We start from the raw sequence: 24,394 nt of genomic DNA, 5'->3' as shown, positions 1-24,394 counted from the left end.
ATATTAAATACACAGTTTGTTGCATGTTTACTTTCATAGGCATTTTGGAAAGTTTTCTTGTTCAGAAAGTTTAATCAAATAAATGCATTTTGTGTCCTATCAGTCTGAATAGCCTGGCAATTCATGTGATGCTGATGAAATGCCTTGTGTTACCATTTGACTCCAGTATATTTGTTGTTACCAACTAATATACTTTTACATTTTATGAAGCAGCTGGAGTCAGACAGTAGAAGAAGAGAGAGTCAAAGGTCTAGCATTCCAACTCAACGTATCCAAGCCATATTTCTATCTTCAAATCAGTCCCTTTCCCCATTTGCAATAAAGCCAAAATAGGTTAGCCTTCTCTACAAGGCTGTGGTAGAGAATTACTGAGACAATGCTATGCTGCTTAGCAAGAGGCTGAGCCACAGATCAGGAATTCACTTTGCCTCCGTCATGAACTGGCCAAGTGGCTTTAGACAAGCTGCTGGGTCAGCCCTGCCCAGATCGCCTTCTTTAATAGGAAAATAATTATATGGATCAACCTTATGGGGTTGTTGTAATCTTTGCAGCACAGCGATGTGTGAAAAGCAATTTTGTGCACTTAGAAGCTCAGGGCACATGTTAAATGTTACTCACGATACACTCTGTTCCACAGTTATTTCCATTGTACAGATTGGTGAGCCTGCAGAGAGCTAATTCTCTCTGGACCAGGAGTGAAAACTGGAGATCCTTCATGCTTGTATAGAAGAAGGGATTTTAGTCAGTGCTGCTTGTTACTTGGTTGCATGACAGGCATCACTTGCTGGTATTCCTTCTTCTTCACAACCAAAGGTTCAGCAGCTCTCTTCCAGTTTCCATTCTGGTGGTAACCCTAGTATTGATAGTCATGCCTTTGCAACCATCGCTGCTTCAGGCCTCACTGAGTAATTCAGAACAAGTGTTAACTGCAAAAAGCACCATGCTTGGTCAGCATTCAATTGCAAAATGATTGCAAATGTGGTATCTGTGGGAGCCCTAGGCCCTGGTTGTCTCAGCTGCCAAAGGGAAATTTAATCTGAGATAACCATCCACGTTACCGAGGGAGGCGTACTGCAGACCCACCATCTTCATGAGATTGTCCTAGGTTAAGGATGGACTACCTCTTGTTGCAAGTCATGGCTGCGTGATGTGAATTCTTCATATGAAAAATCTCTTGTCCACGGCTTCTAGAAAATTAGCAGGGTTTGGGGACAATGCAGGTCAGTGAAATGCTGGTTTCCTATGACAGGGCAGATGATGATGATGATGACGATGGTGATTTTGAGTCCAGAGATAGATTTATTTCCCTGCAAGAGTCTGGCTTAGGCTCAAGCAGTTCCCTAACTTTCAGGGCTTTGCATGGCTTCATCAAAATGTCCCACTTGTGGTTAAATTTTCCTGTCCTCCCAAACTAAGGCCTAACTATCTCAAGGTATATCCAAAGTCATGAGACTTCCATACCCTTCATGATCACTGGCATAAATGTGTGAATGAACTCCATTGCAAAACATAGTGGTTTCGGAAAAGGTATGTGCCCCAGTGGTAAAAGTGTTAGACAGGAGGTGCATCTACACTGTTGAGATAATGAAGTTTGACATCACTTTAAGTGCTGTAGCTCTATCCTATGCGATATGTTGCTTTACAAGAACCTTAGCTTTCTCTGCCAAAGAGTGCTGGTGCCTCACCAAACTACAGATCCCAGGATGCTGTAGGACAGAGCCGTAGCAGTTAAAGTGGATTATTTCTGCAGTGCGGATGCAGCCTTAGTGGACCTGATTTTTTTGATTTCACATGTGCCTGTTGTCAGTTTTGGATAAAACGTTTGCAGAACCACGTTGCGCTGCTCTTCTTTTTTGTGATGTAGGGACCTGTCCCTATTCTTTCCATGTTATATTTCTGCCTCTGATAACTTTTGGTTCAAGAACTCATGCCAAGCAGTACATTAATAGAGATATACTTCTGTAAATGTGTTTAAGCAAAATTGTATCCTTAGTGAAGCTTGACAATATATTTATTCCCTCTCCCTTTTTAAATATGCAAAGCGAAAAAGGGGGAAAACCAAAGGCCCAGCAATGAGCACGACAGATTATTTGCTGCAACCGGTTTGCACAATATACGGTTCCTCCTTTTTTGCAAAATGTCAAACTCCAGAGTCTTTTCACTGTCAGCTGGAGAAACCCAGCCGCAGAGCAAAAGCATTCAAGAACGCACCCGATGCATCACAGAGATTCTCTCTTAGGTAAGATGCTTTTGCTGATATTTGTGGTTATGGCCAGAGCCCTTTAAGGGTTAAAGAACATTTTAAGGGGCCTATTATATTTTGGGACTTAGGTAGGTAGCTCTCAGAACTTGAAGACCACTCCAACAATAGACTCAGGCTGCATCTGCATTGGAGAAATAATGTAGTTTAATGCCACTTTAACTGCCATAGTTCCATGCTATGGAGTTCTGGGATTTGTAGTTTTGTGAAATATGTAGCCTTCTCTGTCAGAGAGCTCTGGTGCCGCAACAAACTACAAATCCCAAGATTCCAGAGGATGGAGCCCTGTCTCCCAGAATTACACAGCATCGAGCCACAGCAGTTAAAAGTGGATTGATTCTGCAGTGCGAATGCAGCCTTGGTCATGAGTTACCACTTCTGGGTTTATCTATCTGGGTTTATCTGTGTGGCGTTATCCAGATCATGGGTATGTGGTTTGATATCTAACAACAACAAAATTAGCATCTTGAGAGCCTGATCTTGTCTTTTTAAAAAGTGAGTTGGTTTCCAGCCCTTGTGCAGGAACAATATGTGATGAAATATCAGAAATCTGGTGGCAAGAAGTAACAGGATTTCCTGTCGTCAAGGTGTCCTCTTTAGCTTTGTGACTTACAGTTTCAGTAATAGAAACCAGAAACCTATGCATGCACACTCGCTTAATTTGCATGGTGCACACTGTCTGGAGAATTGAAATTCTCCAGGAGCAGCATTGAAATCAGCATAAATACATAGCCCTGGGAATATGTTGCATTGCTTAGTGTGGTTCACAGCCCCCCTTAGTAAGCCAGTTAACTGATTTGGACCACATTTTGTTTTTTACCTATGTTGTGGGCTATTTCGGGTCCCATATTGGATGAAAGAGAAGATATCCATTAATTAAATAAATAACACGTTTCATTTTATAATAGTTTAAGATGTTATTTATTTAATTAATGGATATCTTCTCATTTTAGGAGTTTGTAGGACGGAGTACCATGGCAGTTAAAGTGGTGTCAAATTGTGTTATTTCTGCAGTGTAGATGCACTCTTCATCACTGGCTGACATTCAGCGAGTCACTCTGCCAGCCTGACCTACCTCACAGGGTTGTTGGAGCATAAAGTAGGGTTGAGGAGAAACAGTGCCTTGTGTTCACTAGAGAAAAGATCAGGATATGAACATAATTACTAATGGTAGTAATGTTGTTGTTGTTGTGTGCCTTCAAGTCATTTTTTATTTATGTCGACTCTTAGGAGAACTTCGTTTTCTTGGCAAGATTTGTTCAGAGGAGGTTTGCCATTGCCTAACTCTGAGGTTGAGAGAATGTGATTTGCCCAATATCACCCAGTGGGTTTTGTGGCCAAATTGGGAATCGAACCCTGGTCTCCGGAGTCCTAGTCCAACACTCAAACCACTATGCAGTGCTGGCTCAATAATAATAATAATAATAATAATAATAATAATAATAGTCGTAACAATAATAGTTATTTTATAATATTCCTCCCTTCAGAGACACATGTGATACAAACACACATGTGCAGTTTGGCCTTCAGAAGGCTAGATCTCACTGTCGGACCACAAGATTCATGGTGTGACATCCCTGGCACACAATGCAGCAACCCTGCGCAAAGGCTCAGACTGTTTTTGCATCTCCTTGTACAGGTTGAGTCTCCCTTATCCTACTCCAAGCTGCAGGTGATGTTTAATGAAACTACTGTTTAATGAAACTGGGGCACTGCTAACGCTCCTTTTTGCACACAAAAATGGAACGATTGGAGGAGATTGAACAAGAATATTGCACACTTAACCAAGTTCCGACTGCACAGGAAAAGGCGTTGTTACCTTAGATTGTGCTTGGAGATCTAGCCAGCAGAGCAGATAAAAATTACACCTAGAGCCTTTGTGTGTGTTCCAGGGTGCTTGGTTTTGTGTGGTTGGAAGTTGGTTACTGGTCTCCGCCCTTCACTTTTGGTTGCAGAACTGAGGCTGTGCTGTGTTTCTGAACTTGTTGGGTTGCCCTCGCTCTGAGAGACAGACAGAGAGAGAGAGAAGGAGAGAAACCTTTGCTTTGCCCCCTCACTCTTCCTTTCTGAGGTTTTGCCTTGACGTATCTGTACAGTGCAAGTTTTCTGGACTGACAGAGCATACTTTGATGTGAGACTTTGCAAGGAACGGATACATGAGTGAGCTGGATTTCCCTTTAATCCTCTTTCTTATTTTCTTTGAAACCTGCAAAAATAAAATTGAAAAGGTGAGTCTCACTCTCTCTTGCTATAGAGGTTTTACTTTCAGATATAACAACCCAAAAATGATATACAAAAGTAGTGCGTTGTTTAGTTGCTTGGGAAGAAGTCAATGCAGGCATAGGGCTGCCTAGTAAAACCTTTGCTACCATTTGCAAACATACAGCTTTAATTTCATGGGCATACTTTAATAAATTAAATGCATTGTTGCAGTTCATGTTCTGTTGTTATCCATTGATCCTCTGCATGGATCCTTAGTGTTATTCCTCATGTTTCACCAGCATCTGTGGCTGGCATCATCAGAGAATGCCTCCAGGTTTGGACATTTGGTGAGGTTGTTGCTACAGAGCAGTGGTTTCCAAACTTTGGTCTTCCTGATACTTTGGACTTCAGCTACTCCTAAATGTTCACCAAGCTGACTGGGACTTCTGGGAACTGAAGTTCAAAAGACCTGGAAGACCAAAGTTTGAGAACCACTTCTGCAGAGATTGTCCCAGTCAAGGTTCATGCTTCAAAATGTACCGCTATTGGGCAGGAGAGGTAAATAGTGCACATGCAACCATGTGCATATATGCTCCTGTGTTTCCAAAGTGCTCTGCAAGACATTATTCTGGTGGTGCTTTTTTGGGTGGTGGGTGCTTTGATGCACTTGCCTGCCCTGAGTCTCCATCACTTCACCCTGCCTTATATTCTATCTATTTGTCAGAAGAGGCCAATGGCATCCCTGTCAGGCAAGTCTTCTGACTTTTTCAGTACTCACGTCTGTCGGCATGCGGCCACATCCTTCCTTTCTCACATATGTTTAACAGATGAAATTTTTTTAAAAGGAAAAAGAACAAAAATAGCTTCCAAGTTTTGCCCATGAAAAAAAATATCTTACAGTGAGTACCAGTTTTAATTCTGTTTCTTCTTCTTTTAATCAAGTGCTTTTTGTTCATCGTTGCAAAACTTTTTAATAGGTGCATGGGCCCCTGGGGAAGACGGAGCTGCCGCCGTGCCTTTCTAGCTCCCCTCCTCTGTCTGAGCGATAGATAAATATCTATATTGCTGTGGGATAACTGAGAGCTGGGGATGATGGAGTCTTGCGGCTGATTCAGTCACAAAATACAGGCTTGGTCCTTGCTGGAAGAGCTTACCATATTCAATATAAGAGGCTCTGTGCAAAAGGCACCAGATCCTGTCTGATCTTGGAAGCTACACTGGTTAGTCCTTAGATGGGAGACTGCCAATGGATGGTTTGGCCAAACTTGCAAAACTGTCTCTGAGTATTCCTTGCCTAAGATACCCCTATGTATATGGCATACAAATAAATATGATATGATATAATTCATGGTCTTACTATAAGTTGACAGGCAATTGGAAGGCACATATATGCATGCATTTTTACTTTTTTATTTTTAGCCTCCCCATGCTTTCTAGGGGACATGGGGAGCATTTTCATCATGTTTTAGCTTCCCTCTACATTGAATTTGGGGGGGATTTTGACCCCTGGGGTCCACAAAAATGGCCTTAGAATCTGTGTGCAATGCTTTAGGCCCCATACAGACAGGCCAAATTAAAGCTGCTTTGGGTCACTTTGGAAATATGCTGTTTCAATGATGCATGCATAATTATGATGCAGCCCTTAGGATTGGATCGTGGCTTTGGCGCGGCTTCCAGACTCTTAGGACGCATGCATCATTGAAACAGCATACCTCCAAAGTGACCCGGAGCAGCTTTATTTTGGCCTGTCTGTATGGGGCCTGAGTCACTTATGGAGACATATAAACATACATACTCATTACAGGGTTTGAAAATGTTTGGAAAAAGTTATTCTGCACTTTTTTGCAGAGTGAGGTAGGGAAGACAGATAAGAAAATGGCACAGAATCTGAGAAATGTTTGTCTATATATAATGGGCCCTTGGTATCCATTGGGATTTGGTTCCAGGACCAGCTGTGGATATCAAAAATCCATGGATGCTCAAGTCCCATTAAATACAATGGCATGTTAAAAAGATGTCCCTTAAATAAAATGGCAAAATCAAGGTTTGCTTCCTGGTATGTTTATATTTAAAAAATATTTTCAAGCTGCAGACGGTTGAATCTGCGGATAAAGAATCAGTGGATATGGAGGACTGAGTGTATTTCTGAAATGCCCTTGAAAAGTCACTTTGAAAAGTGAATGGATTCCATGTCAGTGTGAGCGTGCGAGAGAGAAACCGCTTGAGGTTGTAGTGTGAACTTTAGCTGGTGAATGAGCTGCCCTGTTTTTTAAACAGCACCTTAGAAAGTATCTTTCCAATTCAGAGCAGATTCACTTTCTTATTGACCCAAAAGTCACCCCCCCCCCCCCAAAAAAAAGCCTTACTATTATTACAGTAACACTGTTAACATTGTTCCCATTTGTTAAGTTACTTTGGAAACGTAACATCTTATTATATTTCCTTAATCAAGAAAAGGAAGTCGTTGCAAGTAGCTGTGTTACTTGTAGCCAACATGGTGCAGCTGTTTGAGCGTATAACTAGGACTCTGAAGATGAGGATTTGAATCGATGCTTTGGCCACTGAATTGATGCTTTTGGCCTTGGGTGGGTCACCCTCTCTCAGCCTCAGAAAACCCTGTGACATGGGTTGCCATAAGTCAGAGATGACTTGAAGGCACACACCAACAACAACAACAGTTATTTGTACAGTCGGCCCTCCGTAACCACAGATTCCTTGTCAATGGATTCAGAGATCAATGGCTTGATTTTTTTTTTAAAGCCATATAAATTCCCAAAGCAAACTTTGATTTTGCCATTTTGTATTGGTGACACATTTTACTGCACCAGTGTATATAATGGGGCTTGAGCATCCATGGATTTTGGATCCTGGAACCAAACCCCAGCAAATACCAAGGGACCACTCTAGCTTGCAAAGGGCTCTTGCAGTCCCTTTGCATACTGATCCCTTGCATACCGATATTCCAGACTAGCATGGCTATGTCTCTGAATTCTACTGGTAACTTTTTACTTTTAAGGACCTGTATGGTCCTGTTGTCATGTGGGTCTGTTGTATAGTTTAACGGGTAGCATTAAAGTGAGATGACAAGGAGGCTGAGCAATCTTGCCGGCACTTCGCACTGTTTAGAGTACCTATTTCACCTGTCTTACTAGTTTATCACACGAAGGAGATCAGGAGTTTATCCCATGAGTAACAACTTCACATGACGTCACGCAAAACTTGCCATTGAAGCGGTTACAAAGAAGCATTAATCATGCAAGTTGAGTCTCCCTTATCTGGAATGCCAAAAACCCCAAATATTCCCAAACCCAAAATTGTCCGCATGTGTGGCTGAGCTAGCGATACCTTTGCTTTCTGATGGTTCGATGTACTCAGATTTTATTTCAGACACAAAAGTATTTTAAAATGCTGTGTATATCATTTCCTTCAGCTAAGTGCATAAGGTATATACAAAACATAAATGAACTTTGTGTGTAGGTTTGGGAACCACGTCCATGTTTATCTCATCGTGTAAACGCAACTGTTCCAAAATCTGGAAAAGTCTGAAATCCCAAACACTTCTGGTCCTAAGCATTTCATATAAGTGAGACTCAACCTGTAGTCATTTTTTAGGTCCATATATATATATATATATATATATATATATAAAATTTAGCATGTGCAGATCTCTGTTCTCTGTGGTTTGGGTGATGTATTTCCTCTTTTTTGGCTGTGTGTAAGCAGTCACCCTTGTTCTGTTGGAGTCACACACAGTTCCTTGCATGGCTGAGTTATGGGAGAGGTTTCCTTGAAACCAGAAAGACTTTGAGAACAAAAAACCGGGTAGAAATTCTGGGTATTGCATTGTCTGGGAAAGCAAATGTGACTAATTTGAGTCTGTCTTGGACTTTTTTTGGTGTTTTCATGGCAGGTTTTTCAGAATTCCCCTCTAAGCAGGAACAAGAGGTGGTTTTCAGAGACTCATCCATAGGTAGCAGTGGTGGCTGAGAAGGTGTTGCTTGGGGGAAAGGACAGAGATTTGAGATGACGAAGGGAAGTCATTCTGCTTTTGTAACGTATACATATTTGAAAAATCCCTTGCAAGTTCCTTTTGGGCAGGATATGCTCTGAAATCATTCAGGTCTGTAAAAATCTATTCGGCTGAACATGTGCATGGGTGAAATACAACCTTGGAGGGTTTATGTTGTATTGTGACTAAGGGGTTTATCACATGAAGGAGATTGTGGATTGTCTAGCTAGTGTGCACCCATTTCTGGAGATGTCTGGTCTCTCTATGGAAGCACAAACCTTGGTTATATCCTGTCTAGATGATTATACAACAGGTCCTTGGTATCTGCTGGGGTTCGATTCCAGGATCACCTGAGGATACCAAAATCTGTGGATGCTCAAATCCCATTAAATAAGAGTAGGATGGAGTCTCCTTCTTTGGAGGTTTCTAAATAGAGACTGGATGGCCATCTGTCAGGGAGGCTTTAATTGTGTATTTCTATGGTTTGTGTAGTATGGGATTATCCCATGAAAACTCTGCATTTGCAATTAAGGCCCTTAATTGGTCTCTTCCATGATTCTGTGAAATACAGCGGTGTCCTAAAATGTTGCCTCTTCTATAAAATGGCAAAATCAAGGTTTGCTTTTTGGAATTTGTATTTTTTGGAATATTTTCAATCCATAGATGGTTGAATCTATGGATACGGAGGACCAACTGTGATACCTGAGCCTGCCACTGAAAAGTGACTGGAAACTTTAGACTGCACCAAGAGTATTAAGTGGGGCTGGTTGCAGGCATAATGCATCTCCCTTGCAAAGTTTGGGAATCCTTGGGGATTCCTGCATGGTTACTACAAGGTTGAGTCATAATGAGGGGGAAGGGAAACAAAGCGCAGATGTGGAACAATTCAGATTTTTGGTGTCTGGGCATGCCTGGGCATGTTAATTGTACAGAAGCATTTCTAGAAAGGAGGCTGGGGAACAGTCAGGGATCTTCTGTAATCTTTTAAGCTTTCTTTTCGAGGCTAAAGTGATTAATGCAGGATGAGTCGCCATTATCCAAAATGCTTGGGACTAGAATTGTTTTGGATTTTGGAGCTTTTTCAGTCTTGGAATATTTGCATATACATAATGAGAAATCTTGGAAATCCATCTGTGTTTCATATCCACCTTATACACTTAGCCTAAAGGTGGTTTTGTGCACAATATTTTGAATGATTTTGTGCATGGAAAAAATTGTCTAGCGTGAATTACCTGAAAGCAAAAGTGTCACTATCTCCACCACCCATGTGGACAATTTTGGATTTTGGAATATTTAGGATTTCAGAATTCTGGATAAGGGAAATTCAACCTCAACATTGTTATAGGGGTCTTAGCTATTGATGAAGGTCTGCCTTGCTCAGGGGCCAAACTCCTACTTATATTTCAGGCTGGACATAATGCTGAGCCTGCTGCCTTGCTTCGCATGCACAAACCCCATTGGAATGCATAGGGAAATGGGCAAGATTGCAGCCGGGTTTGTGGTCAGTCAGTTCCTCCTCATTTCAAGGGGATTTGTGCTTGAGAACCTCCTGAGGGGCTGTACCTATAGTCAGAACTGTTTATTTTCCACTCCGCCACCCTTGAGAGCCTCCAAAATCTGTTGCTTGAGGCAGCTGCCTTCTGCTAGGGCTGCAGAAGCCACTTCCTGAACTGGCACATTGGGCATTGCTACATGGTTCTCATGCAAAAGCATTTCCAAATACAAATGAGCATGAAATTTTCTTCATATACACACACAGTTGGTTTTACACATGGGCCACATATATGCTCAGGGCAGAGTTGGAACTACCCATGTATTATTGGGTACTCCCATCCTTCGTGTACTCTTAGTAAAAAACAAAGAGTGCATCTACACTGTAGAAATAATAGTCAGACACCACTTTAAATTCTGTAGATCCATCTTATGGGGTCTTGGGATTTGTAGATTTACAAGGTCTTTTGCCCAAGAGTGCTGGTCCCTCACCAAACGACAAATCCCAGGATTCTGTAGGATGGAACCAGGGCAGTTAAAGTGGTGTCAAGCTGCATTATTTCTGCAGTGTAGATGCACCCATAGTCAAGTATACAGGTGTATACATTAATCATTCCAATGCAATGTGCATTTTCATTAGATATGGGCCTTATTTAAGGATGTGCTTAAAATGTGCTCCACGCAGTTGTGGGACGGGTGAGCTGCTTTGAGAGAAGGCCTTGGTGAGACCCTCCAAGCTGAACTCCACAGATCACCAGCTATGGATCATAGCTTCCTAGATGTTTCTCAGTAAACTCAGACAAGCAGCAGTAGGATTGTAATGCTGTTGGTAGCCAGTGGTCTGGGTTCACCACTGGTTGGATCATGAGTTGTACAACCATGCTCTGGAGTAATTGTAAAGAATGGCTCCCCACCTCACAACTATAGCTATGCACATAAAACTAGACCTCATCTTCACATGTCTGTACTTCACAGGGGGATGCTAGAAGGAGCCCGGAATGCCTTATGTGGATCGTCAGAACCGGATTTGTGGGTTCCTGGACATTGAAGACAATGAGACCAGTGGCAAGTTCCTGCGGAGATATTTCATCCTGGACACCCAGGCCAACAGCCTTCTGTGGTACATGGACAATCCACAGGTGAGGCTGTCGTCTAAAGCACACCTTTGGCAACCTGGGTAAAGCTGCCCCTCTTTTGTGAAGTCGAAGGCTTTCATGGTTGGCATCCATAGTTTTTTGTGGCTTTTACAGGCTATGTGGCCATGTTCTAGAAGAGTTTATTCCTGATGTTTCGCCACGGATGCAGGTGAAACATCAGGAATAGACTCTTCTAGAACATGGCCACATAGCCCGAAAAAAACACAAAAGCTTGCCTTCTTTGTTCTTACGTTCTTGTGCCAGATGTTTTCATATCAGACTGCAGCATCTCTGCCACAACCGTAGAGGCAGGATCTCCCTTTTAGGTGCTGTGAAGCTTAGGAAAATTCCTCATGCTATGCCCATGTTAGGTGGAAGATTTTGGGTGCTGCAGTCTAACATTCTGGGTTTTGCAGTCCAACATTCTTTGCACCCAGGAAACTAAAATGGCCAGCCTTTCCCAGTAGGGTATCATGGAATTCAACCTCCTGAGGCCAAAGAAGATATCTGACCCAGCAGTTTGCTCTGACTCATATCATGCCTTCCTCTGTCTGAACATCTCGGTAAAGAAACCACAACAGATCCTCTTTGTCTGGGAAATTCTCCCGGCCAGCTGGCAAGCTGTGTTCAGTGTCTATTTAAAGGACGGCGCACATGCATGACTATACTTTTTAAAAACTCTGGATTAATTCATCTGGAGTAACTACTACTGTTTTGATTTGATTCTTATCTTTTGAGTGAACAGTCCAGCAAGTCCTTACTGTCTGTTAGAGATAGGTGGGTCACCTGTTAGAGAAAGGTAGCAGTCCAGCCAGTTTGGGCACTGTGCGAGGGTCGTGCCATGATGCCGTGTGCCGCGTAGAAGGGCATGCAGCATGGCGTTCAGCATGCGGACGCTACACCTTGACTCTGCCCACAGGCTGGCACAAAGTGCTGGTCTATATTCCCCCTAAGCCATCCTAAATAAAGCTCCCCAGCTGTGAACTCTGCCCTGCCAAGCATTCAACAACATCCTGTTATTGCAGCCTAAGGAGGTTTATTCTGCTTCTGGTGGGTTACCAGATGGAACCATTGAGCTGTGTTCTGCTTCTGGTGGGTTGTCAGATGGGATCAGTGTTCTGCTTCATGTGTTACACACTTGTTGTTTGCCATCAAGCTGGCTTTGACTTACAGCGGTAAGGTGAATGAGAAACCTCCAGGAACCCTGTTTGTCAATTTTCCTGCTCAGGTCTTGCAAACAAAAGGCTGTGGCTTCCTTGACTGAATCAATCCACTTGTAGTGTGGTCTCCCTCTTTTCCTATTGCTCTCACTTTACTGAGTGTTATTATCTTTTCCAGGGAGTCATGTCATCCCATGATATATCCAAACTACAATAGTCTCCAAGTTTAGTCATCTTGGCTTCTAGTGAGAGTCCGGGCTTCCTTTGTGAAAAGACTCTTTAATTTAGTACAGTGGGCCCTTGGTATTTCTGGGGTTTAGTTCCAGGACCCCTCGTGGATATCAGAATCCATGGATGCCCAAGTCCCATTCAATACAATGGCATAGTAAAATGGTGACCCTTATATGAAATGGCAATGTGAAGGCTTGCTTTTTGGAATGTATATATTTTTTAATATTTTCAAGCCATGCATGGTTGCATCCATCGATAAAGGATTCCAGAGCATGCAGCCATAGCATATAAAGTGCTGTCAAACTGCATTATTTCTTCATGTAGGTCCAGCCAAGGATGGATGAGGTACAAGCATGGTGCATAGAGCAAGCCAGTCACTTAGCCACATCCTTTCATTCCCACCATTGCTAGGCATTGCTTCTTTGAAATAAGTAAGGGAAGATTCATCCTATTTGTTGATAGCTTCTTGACTGATTGACTTTTTAATGTATTTCAGAACTTGGCTGCAGGGGCAAAAGCAGTTGGATCATTGCAGCTGACCTACATCTCTAAGGTAAGTGCAAGGTACAGATGGGATTGCCAGGTATGTGGCTGGGCTGGATAGTGTTCCCTAAGTTTCTAGTCCTCCTGGGATGTTCATTTCATTTTTGTTTTCAGTTTCTGCTTCTTTGCCTTGTAACCACATGAGAGCATTGCAATAAGGCAAAACCTTAGGCTGTTGCCACACTGCAGAATTAATGCAGTTTGACACCACTTTAATGGCCATGGCTCCATCCTCTGAATTCCTGGGATTTGTCATTTCTTGTGGCACCAGAGCTCTGGTCTGTTTCTGCATAAAAAGATATAAAGGAATCCCATAGAGAAGGAGGAGGAGGAGGTGCAAATTCACTGGGCCTATCCCTTTTTGCCAAATTAATTGTCTTGCGCATCCAGTTGGCCTTATCTCTTCATCATTTTATAGGCTGTTCTAATTACAGAGCTAAGCCTGTCTTAAAATGGAGCCGCTGTTGGGTTGGTTAGCAACTTAAGTGGGGCATTCTCCACGCTCTTCCTGTAGATTAAACAAGACTTGGGTCACTTCCCGGCGATATGAAGAGTTGCAACTGGGAGCAGAAAGGATGGTTATTTGCAATTTGAACAATATCACTACTTCTTCTAGGATTGCCTCTTGCCATTGTTTTTGCTTGTTAGGACATCTGTGTCTTTTCTTTCACCTCTCTGCTGGTCAGGGTTTGCCAGAGAGAAAATCGGAGAGATCTCCTTACCTTTAATGGTTGGATAGAAGAGAGAATTTACACAAGTGTTGCATGTTACCTGCTGAAACTCTCTCTTGTTGTGTGCCTTCAAATCATTTCCAAATTATAGCAACCCTATCACAAGATTTTCTGAGGCTGAGAGTATGTGTCTTGTCCATGGTCATCCAGTGGGTTTCCATGGCTCAACTGGGATTCGAACCCTGATCTCCAGAGTTGTAGTCCAGTGCTCAAACCACTGCGCCACACTGGCTTCTACACAACCATTAAAGATATGGGAACCTTTTTCAGTTTTTGTCTAGCTGATGGGAAATCTGATGTATGTCATGAACCTAATCGCCTTGCTGCATGCCCCAAAATGTTGGCAAACATATCTTATGAGTAGTTACAATACTGCTTGGAATTGCACCGTCAACATCTTTTTCTGTTTGATTTTTTCACTGCAGGTCAGTGTGGCTCCACCGAAACAAAAGCCCAAGACCCCATTCTGTTTTGGTAAGTGTAGGGGTGTGTTTTTGTGTGTGTAAGAGAGAGAGTAAGAGAGGATGCCTCCCATGCGTACTGTGCATTTGAAGACTTATAGTGGATTGTAAGCGTGCTGACTCCCTTTGGGACACATTGCATTGCGCTGGAAAGTGTCTAGCACAATATGTGTGGCATTTGACCTTTGATGGCCTATTTGTGTATGCAGGCCATCTCTTGATGTTTCTTACAGTCATCAAATACTGAATTTGTGACTCTCTCATGGGCAGAAAGATTCATTAATAGTACTATAATAACAGGACCCATCAACAAAACCGTTATGATATAATTTCTTTGCAACAGAGCAAAGATAAATCCAGTCCAGACTTAAGATGGGAGTGACTTGAATGTTGGCCTACATTCAAACAATCCTCCAAGCCAAGAATAGGGAATATCAATGGCAGCAATGACAAAAAAATCCTTTATTGCAGTCAATAGATCATTAAGATGGGGAATATCCAGTCCTGGGATGAATGCAGCCCATAGGGGTTTCCCATCTAGCCTACAAACATCTCTTCTTATCTCTGATCAGTGACTGAAGATAAGAGTCTAGGTGAATTGTAGGAAATGTTGCATGGACCTAAGCGTTGGTTTATAGCTTGTGGGTTACTCCTGAGTAGATATGGCTAGAATTACGCTGTGCATTATAATGGAAAAATTTCCAAACTGGCAAGAATAACATCTGGTTATGCCCACTTCAGCTTTTGGAATCTGGGCACTAGGCCATGGAAGATTCTCCAGGCCTGCTCTTGTTACTTCTTATCTCAACCAAATATATTTCCCTCTAATAATGAACTCAGAAACTCCGGTGGTGAGAGCCAGCAGAAATGGAGCCAATGCAAGGACACTGAGAAAGTAGAGGAAGGCACCAGTTGGAATCCAAGAGCATCTGGAGGCCTACACTTTGACCATCCCTGTTCTGCAAAAATGGAATTGGTTTTGCCAACCTGGCCATGGGTGTGTCTACATGGTAGAAATAATACAGTTTGCCACCACTTTAAGAGCCATCACTGTATCCTATAGAAGTCTTGGTTTTACAAGGTCTTTAGCCTTCTCTGCCAGGGACTGCTGGTACCTTGTAAAATTACAAATCCTGGGATTCTGTAGGATGGAGCCATGGCAGTCAAAGTGGTATCAAACTGCATTATTTCTACCGTGCAGATGTTCCCTGAGTAAGGAATTCTGGGTATGAGGTGCCACCATTGATAAGATCCAAATCTTGTAGTCATCCTCCAGAGCTCAGGTGGCAGAGATGTGTGTAGCATCGTCTCCACAAGAACTTGGTGATGGGAGAATGGTGGCAGAAACAAGGAAGATTTCTTTCCAAGCTGCTGCAAAGTCCTAAGGCATCCATTCCCTTGAACAATGCTAAACTCTGATGCTGATTTTGTCTTCTCCACAGTTATCAATGCGCTGTCTCGCCGCTATGTCTTGCAAGCCAATGACCAAAAGGATCTGCAGGACTGGGTGGAAGCACTGAACCGGGCCAGCAAGATCACGGTAGGTTTGCCCTGTGTGCAACTTCCAGGCTCCACGCTGATCTCCAGGCAACATTAATGTCCAAAAATCAATGTAATCTCCTACTCTTACCCAACACTTGGAAGCATTACTGTTTTTGGACAGCATCCTTCCTTCAGCCAGCATGGCTAGGGACTAGGAGCTTTCTATGTGGTTTAAGCCAAAAACAACCTTTTTCAAGGTCTGGCCATTCCAGTCCTCCCACAGCTTGGAAACAAGTCCTTATCCATTTTGGATTTCTTATCTGTGACATGGGCATCTCAAGGCTGCTTTGTGGAGTTCATTTTTAGTATGTTTTTGGAACACAAAAACTGTCCCCGATGATAAGAGGAACAAAACAGAAATTGTAAAATTATGCACGATGTAGAAAAAGTAAGTATCTCTCCCTCTTGTAATACCAGAACTGTGCATTAACTGGTTGTCAGTTTATTCAGAACGTATTTGTGCTATACATGACTAAGATGTCAATTTTTGGTTCCCCAAAGGTTGTTCTTTCTTTCTTTCTTTCTTTCTTAATTTAATTTAATTTAATTTAATTTAATTTAATTTAATTTAATTTAATTTAATTTATAGCCATGTATAGGACCCTTATACAGGATCCAAAGTGGCTTACAAATATATAAAAAAACAGGGTATACTTTATTTATTGGATTTTAAAATATTATTTGTACAAAAAGTTTTTTTAAAATGACAATTAGTTTTTTTTTAAAAAAAAAACTACGTGGTTGAAATTATATAATACACAGCTGAAATATAGTAAAGCAGATTATATGTCAACTACCTCCTAGGAGAAATTGTATCAAGAACAACTATTTGGCAGCGGAAAATAATTTGCCTTGGGAGTTGATGAATGCAGATTGGATGCCACAGTCAGGAATGTAGTCTGTATTTGCATCCTGCGTTTGCAGCTTGAGTTAAGCTGGGGATGACTAGATGCTCTTCAATGTATTTTAATAATAATAATAATTATTATTATTATCATTATTATCATTATTTCCCATCCCTATGATTCCACATTGAGAGGCAGCATGCCAATGAATCCCTATTGTTGGATTGCAACAGCAGAAGCGCATGCCCTTATGGTCTGCCTGCAGGCTTCCTGGATGCATCTGGCTGGCTTTTATGAGAAACAAAACAGGATTGCAGATTAGATAGGAGCTTTAGTTTGATCCAGCAATGTGCTTCTGATTAGTCCTATGGGTAGAAAACAGAACTTAGAAACAGCTTCCTTTTTTTACCGTAATGCCCAGAATCCAAAAAGCCAGCACAACTGTTGTTGTGGTCCAAAAAGATGCTTGGAGACGGAGTCCAAAGCAGGACTGTTTTATAGCGCTAGCAAAAAGTGACTTGTGGTCCTTTTTTTTGTCTGCCATGCTTCACCTTCACCATAATGTGTACATGGCGAGCTGTGGTTTTGAGAGCAGCCTTGAAAATGCTTTGCGCTGGACCAGATGAGAGAGAACCGGGATGTGGGCCAGCTGGGGTGTTAGCCTAAAAAAGAAAACTGGTTTTACTAGCCCAGCCTACAGAGTGCCTTCACTTCTCTGATGGCAAAAGAAATCCACCCAGATTTTGCTTTCAGATGGCAGATACAAATTGCTGCTATCAAATAAGAGGAAGCACAGGAAAGGTTTGCATCCTAGACTGGCACACCCAGAGGTTTATACAGGTCTTGCTTTTATGCATGTGCTCTGCCCAGAGAAGTGTCAATCGATGCCAAGAGCAGTTAGATGTCTCCGTGTGATTGGCACTAGAAGAGTCATGCAGATGGTATGGATGATGATGACGATGTTGCCACATCGCTTGTAGGAGGACATATCTTAGTGGCCTTGGGCTGGGAAGGCATTTGGAAGGGAGTGAAGGAGGCACCCGGATTACTTCTATCGTCGGAGAATGCCAACATCCCTTGGAAAGGATGGCTGAGCCATTTTCTACTGCAGTATCTCTGGAACCAGGGATGTGCATCATTGCTTATTTTGTCATTGCTTGCAAGCATGAAAAATGTCAAAGGAGTGATTTTTTTCCAAGGGCTGAGAATAGGTTTCGTAGAAAGTGACAGACACCGAGATACACTTTTAACTTAAAGATGGAGATACTGTATTAATCACTCACTTGCTTACAAAAATAAGCAAAATTATTGCAGTGTGGACTAGCTTCTGTGCTCAACAGTGCAGCTGAAAAACACAAAGAGTACGTGTGTGTGTGTGTGTGTGTGTGTGTGTGTGTGTGTGTGTGTGTATATATATATATATATATATACACATATATATGTTCATATGCACACATTTTAAAAAATCATGTGTTCAATCATATACTTCTGCAGTACCTAAAAAATTTGCCTTCGCCATTGGATACCACAACTCAAATGTGGTGCTTTTTGTAGCGGCATCTTGCAAACCCAGACAGGCTAGTCTGTACCAACATACTTGCAAAATTATTAGATCTATTCTTTTTTAATATGCAACAGTGTGCTCAACTGGAGGGATCACAAGAGTATGTGTGAAGTTTCTAATGGGCTCCATATGGATCCCCAATGGCTGTTTTTGTCCCTAAATGCATATAGTGCTCTGGTTAGCTTCCAAACACTAGCAACTGGTACAAGGTTAAGATGATGGATAAAGTTAAAGTTGTATAAAAGTGTATTCTCCCTGGTCCAAAATACAAGCAGGTTCTGAGCGGATAGCTGATCATGTGTACTGGACATAATATGTCCGATTTTCTCTCTTAGGTACCGAAAGGTGGAAGTTTACCCCTGACCACAGAAGTTGGAAAGCGCCCCTACAAGACTGAGATCATTGGCGGGGTGGTTGTACAGACGCCCATCTCAGTCAACCAGGTGAGAAAGGAATGGCTTTTCAGAATGATATGTGGATGTGGAAGAAGGATGCAGAAAAGGGGTGTTGTGTTGGGGAAGAGCCAAAGATCAGTGACTAAGGACAGGCTTTACCTGTGGAAGATGCAGGTTTTATACTGACGTTTTAATACGTTAGTTAATTTAATTGGTTTTTTAAAAATCTTTTTATTATGAGGTTTTAATTCATGTTGTCAACTGCCTTGGATCCCAGTTGGGAGAAGGGCACAATATTTATCTGTCTGTCTGTCTGTCTGTGAGCCAGTGTGGTATATTGGTTTGAGCAATTGGTTTGAGCATTGGACTATGACTCTGAAGAACAGAGTCCTGAAACCTTTAAACTCTGATTTAAAAGCCAATCCCATGTAGCATTATTGGAAACTTTAATAGTTTGTGATTGTGTATGCACTTATTACTGCAGCCATAATAGTAACAAGAATAGTAACAAGGGAATTTATATGGGAAAGAGAAGGAGGAATGGTGTTAAGAAAATGGCAGCATTACATCTACACTAGCCTCAGTTTTTGTTTCCAGAGTACATCAGGTCATGCAGGGGGAACATGTCATTTAATCTCCTGTGAACTTTAACCTTAAATTAGTCTGGAGAGACCTTTAAAATCATTTGGACCACAGTTCTCAGCATTCCTGATCATTGGTCATGCTAATGTGGGTCACAATCTAAAACATCTGGAGAAAGCCATGCTGAGCAATTAGACCAGCCTTGCAAGAGGCAGAATCTCTCTCCACAGCTTGGTGAAAAGAGAGAGAGGGTTGCAGTTGTTGTTGTATGCCTCCAAGTTGTCTCCAACATAGGGCAACCCTATCATGGGTTTTCTTGGCAAGATTTGTTCAGAGGGGGTTTGTCATTGCCTTCCCCTGAAGCTGAGAGAGTGTGGTTTGCCCAAGGTCCCCATGTGGGTTTCATGGCCAAGCAGGGAATTGAACCCTGGCCTCCAGAGTCTCAGTCCAACACTCAAGCCACCATGCTGGCTTTTTAAATACCTTTTTGTCTGCAGCTGGTGCTATTTTGGCTTCATATGAATCCACAACCAGCAAATAAGTTTGCTTTTAGTATGTATGTCTTACAACCTACCAAGTATGAGGAGCTCACCATAGAGCTTCCCAAGAGTGCATGCTTTGTGCATCAAAGACTCCAGCCTCGGAACCCATTGCTTCTGAGTAAAAAGATGTAACCAGATTGCAGGGATTGCAAACTTGAATCCTTTCCCATGTCAAGAACTCCTTTGTCCTAGGAAAACTATCTCATTCCAACTTTTACATGCACAGATTTTTTTTAATGTGGGGAACTATTGAGGATGGTACCATGTGCTTTTGCTGATCAGCTCCTTGGCACTGTATCCCAGCATCCTAATTATTGGCTTTGCAGGGCTGGGATTCTTGCGCTGCTATCCGCCCTGTGCCTTGAGGATGAGGCAGGCTAGGAAATAATTTAAGTATATTGCCAACCAGCTTGCTAAATGCTTAAGCTGCAAAAGGAAATCCCCAGCTTTCATTTCATTACAGATGTTGAGTGCTTTATGGGAGTCGACTTTAATTAAGGCTTTGTCCTTGGTATTTAATTAAACGGCTTGGCTATATCCATCGTCCAGTCCCTCGACTTCTTGATGCCATGCTCCATCTGCTTGTCAATAATACAAAATACAACACCAACACACATACACACCAACATCACTTCACTGTGAACATGGGATTACAGGAAATAATAATAATAATAATAATAATAATAATAATAATAATAATAATAATAATAATTATTATTTGTATACCGCCCTCTGGCAAACCAATCCGGGCGGTTAACAACAGTAAAATATAAAATATAAAAGAGATCCCAACTCAACATTAGGAAGAAAGTCCTGACAGTGTGACCTTGGAAGACACCCCCTCGGACTATTATGATGGAGTCTCCTTTTTGAACAGAGGCTGGATGGTTTGACACCACTTTTAACTGCCATGGCTTCATGCTATGGAATTCTAGGATTTGTAGTTTTGTGAGAGATTGAGCCTTCCTTGTCGGAAAGTGTTGGTGCCGCAACAAAGTACAAATCCCTGGATCCCCTAGCATGGAGCCTTAGAAATTAAAGTGGTGCCAAACTGCTTTATTTTGGCAGTGTGGTAGCAGTTTGAAGCCTAACCTTCCCCCCCCTCCCACCCTGTTTTGGAAATGTTATTCTCTGTTTTGTTCCTTCAGTTCCTCTATAGGACTTGGCCACTGTGGGGAAAATGCTGACCTCTGAAGAGAGAGATGTGCCATTTTCCTGAGCTGCTGTGTTCCTTTGTGCTTTCCTTTGGCTGCAGCTTATCCACCAACCTCCCTTGGAAACTGGGTTGTTGGTCTTTATTGTTTTGTGTGGGGTTCCCCATGCTCAAGTGGGGAGCCTGCTTCTCTGGCGGAGTGAGTTGGTGACCAGAAACTGGGCACACAATGCGCCATTGTGTACGTCTCCTTTGTCAGCAGGGAGCTTTAATGATGAAAAAGCAATAAGTGGGGGCAGTGGCCCATGTAATTTATGCAGTAGGCAAAATCCCCCTTGCTTCCCTGAATTGCAAGGCCTTTGGTGCTGGTTCGGGTGAATTTAAAAGCTGCACCCATAGAACTCTTTGCTTTGTGCAACTTCCATTTAATCATGAGGCAGTTGCGAAGGTCTCATTTTTCCTGCCACTTAATTCTTTTTCCTCCCTCTGCATTTCATTTAACGGACTGTGAGGAAAGATCACTTTCTTCTTGGCATCCTCCCCCCTTCAATAATTATTTTCCCAGCCTAGCGCCAGTCTTTTCTGTCATGGCATCTAGACCCGTTGCTCATTGTCTTCTTGAGATGAATGTTCTGGCATAGATCCCGCTCTGTGACCTTTGGAAGCATGGAGGAATATAGCCCATATCCTCAGTTCTCCCTGACTCCCCTCCAAAGAAAAGCCCTTCTATGAGGATCTTAAAACTCAGCCAGGCTCATAGTGGGAGACATAGTCTTTCAGTCTCTGTTACATACAGAGAGATAAAGCAAGGATGGATAAAGTGTGCTCCCTCTCAACTCTTTCTGTTGAACCTTACCTCCCCTTTCCTTTTTCTGGAAGAAAAGGAGATAAATGGTTTCTCATGAAAGATTCTAGGAACAGCGATTTGCCTTTTAAATAGATCACAGCATCTCTCCCATTACTGTTTTAAGATTTTTAAACATCTGTTGTTCAAAATATTTTTAGACTATCTGTCCACTGGAAGTTGCCAAGATCAGAAAACTGGCTCCCTGCAGCTGGCAAAGTTGCTCATCTCAGCAAAAAGAAAGAAAGAAAGACCCAGAGCATTGTTCAAAAGATTGGTTAAAAATGTTGCCCGCTGCAAAGTGCATACAGTTAGCCATCCATATTTGTGGACTTTTTATTCCACGGATTCAAGCATCCCTGGTTTGAAAAGAATTTAAAAATATATAAAGTCCAAAAAGCAAAGCTTGATATTTCCATTTTATACATGGGACACCATTTTACTCTGCCATTGTATTTGATGGTACTTGAGCACACATGGATTTTGGTATCTGTGAGGAGGTCCTGGAACCAAACCCCAGTGGATACCAAGGAACCACTGAATAGCGGATGTGTGCTGGTATGTTGAACTATGGCAAGTCCAACTGTCCAATAAGTACACAGGATTTTTTCTTGTGGATGAAACATTGTGGGATGTACCCAGAGAAAATAACCAGCCTCCTTTGGTTATACTTTAGAGCAGAAAAGGAATGTTTTATTCGCACTACGGACATCATAGCCATTCTGGTGCCAGAATTATGAGAATACTGGCAAAATGTATCATCTTTTTCTGTTGTCGTCCAGTGCTTGCTTTGCATATCTTTCCTGACTTATCTCTCATGTGCACTTTCTTTTGAATGGTCTTGACCATTTTTGTCTTTTCTTTCCCTTTCTTCTTTCTCATTTCCAGAATGGAGGGGATGGCTCAGAAGGCAATGAGCTAGCAGTTCATCCTCTTCTGAGACGGTCCCAGAGTTACATCCCAAGTACCAAAACGCCCATTGGACCTCCAATCCTCAAGAGCGGCTACTGTGTAAAGCAGGGGAATGTGGTAAGTGTCCATCATGGTTTGCCGTCCTGGTGAGATGAATGCCTCAGAGAGACAAATAGTGGTGGGTTATTTCTGTGGATAGGAAGGTGATAGGAAGGTTGGATAGGAAGGTTGCCTGTGAAGGATTCAAAAAGAGGTAGGATCATGGAATCACAGAATTAGAAAAGAATGCGAGGACCATTGTGTATAGCTTCCTGTCATGTAGGAATATGCAACTATAGCATTTCTGAGAGATGGTCATCCAACCTCTGTGTAAAGACCTCCACAAAAGAATAGCCCACCGAGGTAGTTTATTCTCTTACTTTCAGAAAAGTTAGATGGAAACGTTATTCTTGCAATTTGAATCTGCTGTATATACTCAACTATAAGTCAAGCTCATGTATAAGCCAAGACCAGGTTTTGGGGCCAAAATTATGGATTTTGCCATGACCCGTGGATCGGTCATGGGTAAAGCTTGGAGGCTCCTTCAGAAAATCCTATGAATTCATGGAGTTGCCATAAGTCAACAGGAGACTTGAAGGCACATACGTACATAGCAGGCACCCATCTAAATCATGTTCCTTGTTGTCTGTTTCCAGTGTGAGGGTGCCATCTCACTATTACAGCTATGATTCAGAGACCTATCATCCCTGAAGCTGTTTGGGACAGCAGTAAAAGAGCTTGAGAGAATGTTGATCTCAAAAGAGATTATTTCTGCCTTTCAGAGAAAGAGCTGGAAACGCCGCTATTTTACCCTGGACGATTTTTCCATCAGTTACTTCAAGTGTGACCAGGTAAGCAGCCCTACCGCCACTTGTAGAAGGATCGTGTCCTATGACTGGAGGGAATCCCATCACCTCAGAGCCAAAGCCCCATTTTCCATTAAGTAAAATATTCAGTATTTGTTATTATTGAGCAGCAGAAGCACCCAGCTTCGCCACAGAATCACAGAGTTGGAAGAGCCCCCAAAGACCATCCAGTCAAACCCCCCACTATGCAGGAAGACACAGTCCAAGCACTCCCAACAGGTTGCCATTCGGCCTCTGTTTAAAAACCTCCAAAGGAGGGGACTCCACTACATTTCAAGGTAGCATATTGCACTGTTGAACAGCTCTTACCACCAGAAAGTTCTTCCTAATGTTTAGGTGGAATCTCTTTTCCTGTACAGTGAGCCCTTGGTATCTGCTGGGGTCTGTTTCCAAGTTTTCCGGGACAAACAACAATCACATCCACTAGTCTTTCTGTCTCTCCACCCAAATGCTCCATCATCCTTTCCTTCTGGTCATCCTTCTCCCTATCCCTATTCTGGGTTACAGGACTTTCCATCCCTCCACTCTATTTTAAAAAAGCTTTTTAAATTTTTGGAGTCTTTCAGAGGGAAACACTAATCTCCAACCCTTGTGAACCTGGCTGCACAGGGCTTGGAGAAATGAGCAAGCCAGGCATGACTGCAGCTTCCGCTTTTTCTTGGAAGGGAAGCCTGCTGCCCAGTGACTGAAGATGGCATTGCAGTCTTCCAACAGATTTAAATCAACCTTTTAAAATAGCCTTTTTAATGCTTTTCCAAAATGAAATAACCTCAATAACTGGTTCCTGGAATATTGCTGGGTGGGGGAAGATTTCTGGTCCCCCACATCAGACAGCCAAAGGGCCTAAGCAGACGGGCAGGACAGCATGGGCCAAGCTTGGGCTATT

The 24,394-nt window shown here is 42.4% G+C and overlaps 1 protein-coding gene across 2 annotated transcripts in view; it reads left to right on the top strand.

Moving 5' to 3' along the window:
• PLEKHA2 (pleckstrin homology domain containing A2) overlaps positions 1–24,394 on the top strand; it is a 41,516-nt gene that overhangs the window by 3,933 nt on the left and 13,189 nt on the right. Inside the window, exons 1-8 of one of the 2 annotated variants that reach the window (XM_089537956.1) lie at positions 4,301–4,488; positions 10,938–11,101; positions 12,986–13,042; positions 14,189–14,237; positions 15,667–15,764; positions 18,511–18,618; positions 22,580–22,720; positions 23,425–23,493. In XM_089537956.1, the coding sequence (XP_089394082.1) occupies positions 10,961–11,101; positions 12,986–13,042; positions 14,189–14,237; positions 15,667–15,764; positions 18,511–18,618; positions 22,580–22,720; positions 23,425–23,493 (663 nt within the window). In that variant the 5' untranslated portion in view covers positions 4,301–4,488; positions 10,938–10,960. Of the gene's footprint in view, positions 1–4,300; positions 4,489–10,937; positions 11,102–12,985; positions 13,043–14,188; positions 14,238–15,666; positions 15,765–18,510; positions 18,619–22,579; positions 22,721–23,424; positions 23,494–24,394 lie in introns of those variants that run through there. The other variant, XM_089537957.1, reaches the window with a different exon arrangement.

This window comes from Sceloporus occidentalis, unplaced genomic scaffold (genome assembly GCF_023333645.1).
Source record: "Sceloporus occidentalis isolate IW3139 unplaced genomic scaffold, rSceOcc1.0.p SCAF_9, whole genome shotgun sequence".
Taxonomy (NCBI): Eukaryota; Metazoa; Chordata; class Lepidosauria; order Squamata; family Phrynosomatidae; genus Sceloporus; species Sceloporus occidentalis.
Note: the sequence above shows the minus strand (reverse complement) of the source record. Positions and strands in the feature narration are given on the sequence as shown.